This window comes from Sipha flava, unplaced genomic scaffold, assembly GCF_003268045.1.
Source record: "Sipha flava isolate LNK unplaced genomic scaffold, YSA_version1 170_pilon_pilon, whole genome shotgun sequence".
In the NCBI taxonomy this organism is placed as follows: Eukaryota; Metazoa; Arthropoda; class Insecta; order Hemiptera; family Aphididae; genus Sipha; species Sipha flava.
In genome coordinates, this window is record NW_020271906.1 from 410736 (window position 1) to 424151 (window position 13416).

Below are 13416 nucleotides of genomic sequence, written 5' to 3' on the forward strand. Positions count from 1 at the left end.
GTCGCTGTGCCATCTGGTCGTGGCCGCGTCGTACCTGGTCGGCTGCTTGTCCGGCGGCCGCGTCGCGTGCACCGGCCGCGGCCTGATCGTGCGGGGCGCGCGCCACCACCCTCGGTGCGCCGCGCTGTTCGTGGCCACGTACTTCTTCGGCACCGCGTCCGCCGTCTGGTGGATCTTGCTGTCGCTCGCCTGGTTTCTGGCCGCCGGGCTCAAATGGGGCCGCGAGGCCATCGACGCCAAAACGCGTTATTTCCATTTAGCCGCGTGGACCGTGTCGGCCGCGCAGACCGTCGGGGCGCTGGTTCTGGGCGAGATCGAGGGCAAGTGTTCTCTCACGATATTAATGCCGCAATATGCTGCGAATCTACATTGTCGCTTACGAGTCGAAATATAACGTACATTTATTTTTGTTTTCCGCAAAATCACACTAAAGACATTTCAATGATAACTACGATAAACGAATTACGGTTTCTCGTCGAAACGTTGAAAACGAAAGACGAATAAAAATGATAAAACTATGAACCAAACAAGGTTTGGGAGAACATTTAATATGAGCGGTACAAGGTTATTAAAATTCGTTCATCCGATTTCAAATATTCGTATATTTTTGTAGGTTTAGAACAATATGCTACACATTAAATTAAAGAAAAGGTAACTGATTACTAACGAGTGAAACTAAATTAGCTCCAGTACTTTTTGAAACAATCATTTTTGTTCGATTCGGTTTACTATTAATTATTCGATAAATTCGATGGTGTTCGGGAATAACATACCTAATCAAAAGTTTGGAATTTTCAGTATTCAAAAATTAAAATTCAATCGCAAATAAATAATAGGATAACTTTTATTTTTATTTATAACATAGACACATATTTCGAATTAACTTTGAAAACAATACATTACTTTATAATAAAAAATGTAATTATAAGTTATAAATTGGGAATGTTTGACTTTGCATGTTCATTTCGAGTGCTATCGATGTATATCCATCATATAGTCGACATATTTAACGAGACAAAACTTCTAAATTTAAATTATAAAACTACCACGTATTAATTGGTTTCTAAATTTCTAATGCAGTCTTTATTATATTTTGATATGCATCGGTTTTTGGTTCTTGAAATGAACTATACATGATTATGATCGTCCGTTGTAATATGATTGCTATTATTTTTGCTAATCCAACATATTAATTAATTGAATTATTAATTTGCATAAAAATTATTTATAATGATTAATTAATTAGTTAGAGCAAATCATAAGCGTCTTTTATTAGTATTAATCGTGGATATTTTGGATATTTTAGTATTTAAGTAAAGCAGATGTTACTCTATAAAAACAATACAATTAATCTCTTATAAAATGTTATTATTTAAAAGATTTTAAAATATTATTTAAAATTTTGAAAATAAACCAAAACATTCAAATTGCATGTTAAGTCTCAACTAACAGAAAGACAAAACTTGAGGTCCGTAGATGTAAAAAAGAACAATGGTTTTTTGATACTGATTAGATAAAAAAGAGAAAATGTTTATTCTATATAATATTAAGAATAAAACTAGGTGATAAAGAAAAAATACAATAGAAACAATTCCTTTGTATAATGGTATCTGAACAATATAATTACAATAATCTTTCGTCCCCAGACGGCAGTAGGGACGAACTCTTCGCAATGGCGTTTATTTATACGTCTGAGAATAATATTGTATTTTTTCTTTTTATTTTGCATTACACGTATTGTATACGATTATCTCAATGATTATGTGTACCTACCTATATATATATTCAATTCGGTGGAGTACGATTGCGCGTGTTTTACCTTTTCGGTCATACGATTGCGCGTGGTGCCGGAATAATAATATACATGATTTTGACCCTTCAAAAGCGTACGTCCGCGCGTGAAATTGGAAGCGACGTTGCTAAATGTCTATTACAATTATTATACATAAACTATGATAATTATTTTTAATGCAATGCATTTCTAACAATTTATTTACTATAATTTAATTAAGATAGCTATTTAAATTGAATATTTTATAAATTTTTAATTAAACATTTTCAAAAAAACTTGACGAAGTGTGGCGAATTTAATTTGTATGTGAAATATATGATTTATTTACGCAATGAGGTCATAGGTTCACGTATAAAGCATAATCCCATCTGAACTAGTATCGAGGTTTGTTCAAAAACTAGGTTAGACTGTAAGTCTCTTTGAGGACGAAGATCCATCACCACGAAAAGTGGCACTCAAGTTTGAGAGCAGAGCCAGCAACCGTAGCGAGCGAAGTCTTTAAGTTTCGTTTTTCCGAAAAAAAAAGAAATGCAAAAAACAGTCGATAAATGTGTTTGGTAACGTTGCTCGAAGTTAAGGTTTTGCAACACGTGCAATCATATGCCTAAAAATGTACCGCCGATAAGGACCGCACGCGCGATCGTATGATACCCGTTCAATTCCACCGTTGTGCCCGTGAATAGGTGACGTTTTGTCCGGCGTCTGTTCGGTGGCCGTCTGGAGCGAAGACACCGTCGCGAGAGACATGGTGCTGATCCCTCGAACGATTTACCTGGTCGCGGGCGTCGCATTTTGGACGGTCGGCTTCGTGTCCCTGTTCCGGATCAGAAACGTGATGGGACGAGATGGCGCACGCGGCGCGGACGGGTTGGAAAAGTACATGGTGCGCATCGGCATCGTCAACGTGCTGTACGTGGTGCCCGCCGCCGTTCACATCTTGTGCTTGGTCTACGAGCACGTCAACGTCGGCACCTGGACCGCCTGTCGGCATTCGAACCACGCGCCGGAATGCCCGTCCACCGAAATCCACGGCCCGGGCGCGAGCCCTAACCTCGAGGTGTTCATAGCTAAATATATCGTTTCATTACAAGTCGGTGTCACGTCATGCGTTTGGACGTGTTCCGGTAAAACTTTGAATAATTGGCAACGGCTCTTGGCACGCGTTCCGCGTAACCCGGTCGAATCCGAAACCCGTGTTTGATTCCAATTCGATTCCGGATCGTCGGCGTCTGAATAATTGTGTGTGTGTCATTTTGTTTTCTCTTCGATTGCGATTTATCGTGGCGACCCGATGAATTCCTTTTTTTCCATTCCATTGCAATCGATCAGTATCAACGTGTTAGTGTTAAAATGCAATACCAAAAAACACGCTTATTGCGTGACCATTATCGGCATTGCCAAGTTCATGAACACTACGGTTTTTTATCGCAAATAAATGTTAGTTATTACAACTGGTTTTAAAATAATATTTAAAAAATAATTTGAAATTCTACCGGGTTACTTACATAATATTATTAAGTATTAATAGTTCTGCTAAGTTATATTGTATCACCTATTAGTAGTTGTTTTGTAATTGTATTATTATTCTTACCAAACTCCGTTGTTACTGGAAAAACAATTTTATCATAATATTATATTTTAACTCTACCTAATACAATAGGTACGTTATCATATTCATATATCATATTCGTAATATTTTTATGTGATCATTGCAGTTATTGTCCATATATTTATGTGTTTTATAATATTAAATGATAGAAGTAAAACACATGTCCATTAATTAAAATTGAGCAGTTTTTCATTAATTATTCATAATAATTTATCATTATTGATGTGAAATTTTTCAATTATTAATATTTAAAAGTATTTACCTATTCAAATGTATCGAAAACGTTTTGTAAATATTAGAGCAGACTCCTAGGACTAATTTATCTCGCTTCCTGTCAAAAATCACCAGAATACAACTAATGAAATAATAAAAAATATAAATTTATCGTTTACCGAAGAAAAAAAAATAGTATAGGAAAACGAAAAACATGTTACGTAATATTACGGAAGAAATTGGTTTTAAAATATTAATATAAAAGATATAGCTGACATGCCTTTCGCAAGGAATTGTATGTATAATTTACATGTTTATTATATTTCTATTCCACTGTAATCACATCATTTACTTCCACACTAACACTCCGCAATGCAAACATAACACAACACTGTTGTGACACATAACCCCTTAATAAATTATCGTTTTCAATCCCCTGCTTGCACTACTATGAATAATATGTTGTATATTATACATTTATAACTGTCATAATTTATACACAAAGCTAATATTAATATGACAATATTGCAATTCCAAAACTTAATTAAATTTTGTTTGTTATATTAATGTGAATGCATATATAAATTACATTAAAAAACATGTTTAAAACATATTTACAGTTTTGTTATGGCTGTCATTATATTTGCTAAATTTAAGTATACCTAGTATAATAGCATAGTTGTTATCTCGTTATATTATTATTTTTCATTCAAAATCGAAATATTTTTCTATTTGTAATTTTTTGTACCGTCAATGTTGATATTTTTCTTTCGTCAACCCATATTACGTGTAGTAAATTCTAGAAAACTTTAACATTTATATTCGCTATTAGTAGGTACATTACTTGGATATGAAACTTTATCATTATTATTGTGTGTATTTGGAAATAAAATACCTTGGATCCTCCCTTTCTCATCTGTTTTTCACCATCTATCGAGAACAGACCGCACATTATATTACGATATTATGTTTAATAATCTCAATTTATAAGTTACATTTTATTATTTATTATCAATTTTAATACATTTAATAAATACATAGTATAGTGGCACTTTATATGTACACTAAAAACACACTTTTTTTCACAAGTGTGTATGATAACTTTAAAACCATTTTATTTTATATTGATTTTAGTATGAAAAAAGCTTTTGTATTATTAAATGCATATATTAGACATATAAATTTATTTTAATGTCCATTGCAGAGTATAATTAATAATTAAAAAAAAGTAATCATTATAAAATACAGTACAATTTAAATTTAATTGAATTCATATGGAGTATTAGAAAATTTTTGTTTTTGAAAATATTTTTTTTTTCATTTATTATTGTGTGTCTCAGCACATTATTTGCTATTACAATTACAATGAAATTTGTTTTTTTTTTACATTTACATAAATTAATTAAAATGATAAATTTATAAATGTATTGTTCATCTTCTGATGAGAGTTCCTTAGTATCCAAAATATTTATAAAGTAAATGTAAATATTGATTAAACTAGTCTGGACAAACAACAAATGTGCATTACTGCAAACATTTTATAACTGTTTATAATTTTTTGAAAGAAGAAAATACTAAAAATCAAACACAAATTATACTCTCGATGCAATTTAGATTAGATGCCTTTTATCCTATATGTACAAATATTATTTATTATTATACTTCTCGTCTACTGTTTAGTAATAATAATTCGTTATTATCTATAAATTAAAATTAAAAAACGATTCTGAACGATGTTCAGCTTACTTTAAATAATAATGGTTGTAGAACACTTTAAGAAATTTGCAAGCACGACGAAAAATAATTTATAGCTTAAGATTTTCAAAATGTATAAAATTATGGCATGAATGTATATAATATGAAATATGATACTAAAATTATTCAAATTTTATGTTTGACTTTAAATGATCGTGTATAAGAATGAAAGAGCTCTACTTCCAAACGTATAATAATATTTAAATTAAGTATTGAAATTTAAGCCTCGAGTGATTCGCTTTCATTTACATGAAATTAAATAACAGTACTAATGAATTAATAAGATATATGAAAATTAAAAAGCGTAAAATTAATTATAAATAAACATTTGAGTATAATTTATTAGGTATAATATAATATATAATACTATATAAATTATTATTGTATTTTATAATGACCGTAATTTATGGAATTACTAATTTTGATGTAATCAATACTTTAAGCTTAGATTAGGGTCTTAATTCTCATTAATTCTCGGTCCATGAATATACATTATAACTACAAATTATGGATTTCCCTGATGGTCAAATAAAAATAATTTTTGTTTTAAATTATTGTTTATCTTTGACAAAAAAAAAAAATAAAATGAACTTTCAGAAGAATATAAGATAACATTTTCACGCTAAAATTAATATTAAAATTTGACAGCAGTGTACTCATATATTGTATTTTTGCAAATATTATTTTAAGTTATTTTTTTCAATGCAGTAAAATGTAAAAATTCTTATGCCATTTTACACATTTGCGAACACCTTGAATGTTTTATAATTTGTACATTTAATACCGTGTTTAAGTACTTTATGAATCAATAATTTCAATTTACTTTGAAACAAAATATTTATTTGTACAATATAATATAAGCGTATTGATATAATAGTGGTAAAATTATATTTGGTCCACTCTGTATTATTTTCTAATGTGTAAAAATGTTATGTTAAAAGATAAACATCACTTTAATATTATACAATTGGTTTGTATACTAAATCGGTTAGATTGGATCAATATTTGTGCCAATGACCATTGTTTATGTAATGATAAGTCGTCTGTGAATTTTATTGATGCTTTTTTTCAACTGAAAACATATTGTTATGGGAAAGTTATATAAATAACAAATTTATATAAGTTATCGTCGTATTTTGTGCTTTAAATTATAACCGAATAAAGTACAAGACTCCTTTGGGAAAGTGTCTACAAATTGAATTAATGTAAACATATATAGTAAGGTGCACTTAATTTTGCATAACGGTTCGTGAAGAAAATATTTAACTTAACGTCAAACTATACGAATTTTGTTAATTTATCTTTATTTTTACTTATAAAGTTTTACCTAAAATATTATATAGGTTATATAAAGATACTTGATGTTTTAATTTAATGTTCTTATTGATGTCTTATAATTTTCAATTTTGCAACAAAAAACATTTTCTGAGTTCTAAATGCGCTAGAATTTAATAATTTGTTAACAAACCCACTACGGAACAAATATATTTTATACTTGGAGAAAAAAATGATTATGCTTTATACACTGAAAGTGATAATATGAAAATTAAAGTTTATATAAACTAACTTGTAAAAAAAGCATTATTTACATTTTTAAAACTTTCATAAGAAATATTATTATTTAAGAAAACATCCAATTAAGCTTATTAAATCACGTACATTTATTATATTACTTTATTACACTTACAATACATACGGGGAAAAGACAAAAAAATGTATTAGAGTTCATATTACATAATATTTTATTTTACTTTACAGTGTTGTAAAGTAAAAACAGTAATAATAGTAGTGTTATTATTGATACGATTGGGGCTATTCATCTTCCGGACCTTTTTGTTTTCGGATATATAAATAAATGACAGGTGGTTAGTGAGAAGAACTCAGAATTGAAATGATATGAAATTTTATCCTCTCGCTTATGGTTCAGTGAAGGGAAAAATAAGCTTTTCCACTCAGTGTAGATGTCTTAATCCAACACTATATATGATCTACAATAGGTAGTATACGTACCATAAAATATATAAAAACGAGATTGACGAGGCATATAACACTCGACGGCGGTGTTTAAGGGTACTATTATTTCTTATCCTCTGGATATTTTTTTTTTATTGATTTTTTTTTTATTACAGACTCCAAATCAATTTAGTTTAATATTTCTTTTTGACCTGGATAAAATAAATACATTCTAAAATACAATTTTCATTTCCATGGCCATCGCTAAAGTGCTATTATGAATATCAATCAAATCTATAATGATTATAGTGTAGACACCATAATTTGATACCTGTATACTTAGTGATGTAACATTCATTATAAATAGGAATCCTTACATTTTCACGTTTTTACAGTAATTAAAGGAATTCGTTTAATCCCTGAGTCTTTTAATATTAAGAGGAACGTGTTCCATATCTAATCTCTGATCTTCATTTATATAATGACAGGGCAGATTATAAGTATAACAATTAAGTGTACGCAATAAATACAATTATTTACTTTTGAATTTTTAATGAAATGGAGATTTAATAATGTCTTCATGTAAATAAGAATTTAAAACAAATTATTTCGTTTTTCAAACCCATTTTTTTCAAGAGAAATAATTAAAAACTCGGTGCATTATATATTTATATTGATTTTGATAACAGAGTTTTTTCTTCGAATGAAACCTAACCTATTCTTTATTCCTAATATTGTATACGAAAAATCATTATTTCAAATATTTCTTCAACTCCATTGAACATTTTCCAGTTTATTTTGTTATTGTCAATAGTATTTTATATCTTATAATATTAGATCGTTATTGATTATACGTGAAAATTATAAATACAATAAATAATATAAATCATAATTTTTAGATTATCCTTTTTAATCAACATTATTTAATAAAGTTGAACACATTATTTAAGTTCTATCATAGTGTATCTGTTGATAATCATCCAGCTATAGCATTTGAGTTGGAAATTTAAATTTTATTGTGAACGTATTCTTAACAAAATTTCTTTTAAATGTAATAAATGTAAAATCGTTTTTTTTTTTTAAATACGTCTTCACTGTCCTGTAATTACAATTATATATATGTTTTAGATAATTATTATTTGAAAATATTTATAAAAATGCAAAGCTATTTATTTATTTTCATTGTTTCATTTTATAAAATAAGTTTAAAAAAAACCTGTCTGATGCATTTTAGTTTTATGTCAACTTTAAATTAAAATGTTTTACTTTAATTTAATTGAACTAGATTGTAAAATCAAAATTAATTATGAACATTTATTTGCCATTTATATATACTAGTAATATAATGTACCTGTACATAACGCTGGGTTCCTACTTGACCGATGAGTTTAAAAACGGAAAATGTAGCTAATGAAAATTTAACATTAAAAGTTTTTGATGATAAAAATATTAAATTTCAACAAATTGTTAACTTTTTGTAATTCACACGCAAGACACGAAACCGACAGGTTTATAACAAAAAATATTTTATTTTGTTTTTTTTTTTTTTGATTACTTTAGTACACACAGGGAGTAATAAAAACAAAAAAAAATGTAATTACTTTTGCAAAAAAAAAAAATATGCGAAATCTCCTTTATTATTGTCATGTATATAAGGTATACGTATTTGAATGCCAACTACATTTAATTTGTTCCTTTCCAATTAAACTCAACTTTTACCCAAGTTATATATATAAGTTTTATTATGCTGTAGATCCCTGAGAAATTCGGATTTTAATGGTAAGTTACATTCCCTCAATCGCCAGGCTTACTAGACTTGTAGTTCTTTTAGTTATTTAGTCTTTAGAATCGTAATGATTCTCTGGAGTTTACCCTAATTACTGTACGTTTCTTGAAACTCGAAACTTGTATAGAGACATAAGTCTTTAAGTCACAAAGTTTCAGAAATTGTACAGTAGAAATTCAGTGCTCAACTTAAGTTCGGCATTATCAATAAATATAGCGGTGAGCTGGCGTAAAACGTGATCGACATACTAGTGAAATAGTTTATACATTTTCAAAAATAGATTACAGTATTACAATCTTCCAATAAGGCTACAATAAAGATATTAAAAATGTTTTATATTATAGACTCGAAGGCATGCACTTAAAATCAGTAAGTGAATGCTTTCGAGTTTAAAATAAAAATTTATTTTAACTAAAAAATAACTTTAGTACTTACTAATTGTACTTAACGTATTTAAATATGTGAAATAATATTAGTAATTTAAATCATCAAAATGTATTATTAATTTATTTTATTGTTCAATGTTAATATTAAGAATAACTAGTTGCTGTACAATAATTACAACGAGATTGTTATTATATTTTGAATAAAGAAATAGAAAAAGAATTAATAATAAATCGTGTTATTAATTATTTTTGACTAACCAATACTATTATACGGTCTAAGAAACATCCAGATTAACACTTATATCCTATTTTTTTTCTTTTTGGCCATTCAATAACAGTGGATTATTTTGAACACTTGGACAAATAAAATATTTCGACTATAATCTGTATTTTGGATTAAATTGTGCTGTGCCGTTGTACATGCAATGTAGCTTATAAATACATAATGCAGGTGCTTTACCAATTCCTTTAAAGTGAAAAAATCCATGAGTTTCATAGTTTTTATAATTTAAAAAATATAAGTCGATGTTTTAATTATAAAATTTTCAAGGAGATTAAAATTGAATAAATTATAATATAATATTATTAATAATATTAAATACGACCTAGTTATCACTCAAATGTAACATGTTATCGCTTTCAAACATTAATTTATTATTTAAAACTATACTAACTTTAATTTCTACTAAAATTGTATTTTCCTCGAATATAGTTTTTTTAATTTAACTCAGAAATTTTATAGACTATTTTTAAATTTAATTTTGACCGTATTTTGACCAACATAATGACTTTTGTAAATTGCTAAGAATAATATTAACTAATATGGATTTCTATAGAAGATACATATTTCAAAGTGCTATTTACCAAATCTGAATTTATAAAAATAGTTAAGATATGCTTTAAGATAGTAAATTATACTAAAATATACTCCTTTCAAAAATTAATAATGATGTAATAATGAGATATAGAAAGAAAAAAATAATCCTTAATTCTTAACTAGAAAAATTTCTAAAAACTAAGGAAATAAATCATTATATATATATTTTAAATATTTATAAAATAATTGTTTGAATTTATTATATACAAAAAAACCATAGGAAATTAGAAAATTACTGAAATTAGTTGCTATAATTTATAGTATGATCCTATTATACCAATGAATACGTACAAACTAAAGCGCATGTGTTGCATTATTAGTACCCATTGTCTCTACGTCACGTGGCTTGTGGGCGACATTTCTCTTTCGTATAGAATTAATCAATAAAAATGTTAATTGGATTTATATATAAGAGTTGAAATTGCAAGAAGGGCATTTTTTTAATACAATAGTGTGTAATAACCAACATTTCAGAAGGAGAAATATAAATCCTTAAATGGTTTTAAATATTACCATTATACCGACTTACAAGTACACTCTTTGAATATAATTATTATTCCTTTTTGATATCAAATACATATTCCGGTTTTAATAATTCTACATAGTCAGACATGCAATGGTGCAATGATGATGTAACGTAATAGCAACAGTTTTTTAGAACTTGTTGGGCTGAGTCCTAGAAAAGTCTAATACAAACTTTCGTATATATTTTTTTAAAATTATTTGGTATAATATTAATAATAAAATAATTATTATTATATTATTTGTATTTATTATGTATTTATTTGTATGTATTTGTATTTGTATGTTATTTATTTGTAGATAAAACAGTATACTAAACACTTTTTATAGTCATAATTATATATTTGTAGGGTTGTCTCTTAAAAAAATAAGCTTACAACTACTAAAAAATGTCAAAGACTCCACACTCCTTTTCAGCTAATATATTCACGAAGTCTTAAACAATTAATACAAAATCAATATCTAAATAATAACCAAATAAGTGACTAGAATGATTTAATTGAATATCTTACTGATAAAAAACAACTATTAATAAATATATAATAAAATAAAATATACCAATATTATTAGCTATTAGTAGGGTAGAGGACTTGTGCTTTTTTAAAGCACTAAATATGCAAGCACGTATGCACTTTGAATTTTATTATACGCACTAAAATATGCTCTTATATTTTTTTAAAACGATTTATTTAAAAAATATATTAATCATTTAAATGCAGCATAATATTAAATCGTTTTTCACATCCTACTTTAACGTCACGATACTTACAGTAGAGGACTTACTGTCAGTCAAAAATACATTGACACCAAATTTCGATCAATAACTCTTTAACCGACTGTTAAAAGGCTGTTTATCTTTCGACATTTTAATATTTAAATGGTATACAAAGACGAAAAATTAACACGAATTAAAAATAGACGAACATACGTAGAACTAATACTATACGACTTAGACATTAAATTATAAAAGAACAACAATTGACAAAAAACAGTTGAATTTGTCAGAAATTGTATGAAGTAGACAACGCGTTTAAGGTTTAAAAATAAAATAAATCTAGTCGGGGACGCTCTAGACATATTTCTAGAAAAAACATGTATCTACACATGTCTACGAACAGTGAACAACCATATTGATCCAGGGTGATCAAATTTTTTTTTTTTTTTATTAATTCAACAATATTTTGTATTTATAGGTTTTATTATTAATAATATATTTAAATTAGATGAAATAAAGACGTCAACAGAAAAGTATTGATAAAATTACAATTTATACAAAAATTACATCTAAAAGTATAAAATGGAAAAAATATGCCTTAAAAACAAAAGAAAACTTGAAATTTGCATTTATATACAAAATAAAATTGCAAGACTTGCTTGGTGAAAGTATGAAACGTATTTATTTCGTACTATGCTATTCTTGTGATTGTGAAAAGCAAATATGCAAAAAGTCTTATGCCCTAGTTATTACTTATTATATTTTATTTAAATAATGCTCGTCGAGTACAAGATGTATTTGATTACTTATGATTTTTTTTTTTTTCTTGCTGTCACCACGCAAATGTTTTTCTGAAATAACAAATTGGGACAGCGGTAGTTTGTATATTAGTTCACTTGAGTTGCACATGTCGAATTCCTTCTAATTGTCTATATGTTAATCGTCATTGTTCCGAACGGTCGACAGTAAAACAGGTGAATGCATATAAATGGCAATATATTTAACGTAAAACGATATATCATTGAACGGTTACACGCATTATAATATATACGCATGCTACGTAAAAAAAATATTCTGTTTTTAATGAAAACTACCTGTATTTTCCGGTTTCACACAGATAGTGGTATACCCTTGCTATGGTGAATTGTGTCTACGCCAGGGGCAAGAATTGCAAAGGGGTTCAAAAGCCTAAACTATATAGTTTTTAATTGATTAATACCTTACGCTATTCAAAGCCTAGTTTTGTGTTACTGTTAGTTATAAAACAATCAACGAAATTTCAAATGATTCGGTATGGTAGTTTTGGTTGAATTATTTGATTTTGCATTACGGAACCGTATTTGCTGATGCCAATATTTTTCAAAATTCCTTCTTATTACATATCTAGAGTATTGAATAGACCACTATGTCAAATTTCAAGTTCATACATTTTGTCGTTTATGAAATGCAGCGATGATCAGTAAGTGAGTGGTATTTGCATTTGTTAAAAATATATTTTTATTTATTTATTTAATTTTATTTCTGGTAAAGAATATTAAGCCTAACTAAATCTCTTGTGTTACATAGTTACATTTAACTTTTTAACTTTTCATGAATGCCTAGTCAATATTTTATACTTTTCTTATAGTAACTTCTTTTATACAATTTTTTTGGATCTTCCTTCAGACTGCAGAATTACCAAACTATCAGGAGCATAGGCGCAACTGAGGGGTCGAAATAGAGTTTTTAGCAACTCTGAATTTAAATGTAGCATTCCTGATTTTTATTCAGATATAGGTACCTATATAAGATCAGTACCTATATAATCT

At 27.8% G+C, this 13416-nt stretch overlaps 1 protein-coding gene across 1 annotated transcript in view; it reads left to right on the forward strand.

Annotated features, from left to right (window-relative positions):
• Positions 1–3398, forward strand: part of LOC112679922 (frizzled-1-like) — a 4204-nt gene extending 806 nt beyond the window's left edge. Inside the window, exons 2-3 of the mRNA XM_025549870.1 lie at positions 1–320; positions 2476–3398. Of these exons, the coding sequence (XP_025405655.1) occupies positions 1–320; positions 2476–2993 (838 nt within the window). The 3' untranslated portion in view covers positions 2994–3398. The remainder of the gene's footprint in view (positions 321–2475) is intronic.
• Positions 3399–13416: the final 10018 nt, after the last annotated feature.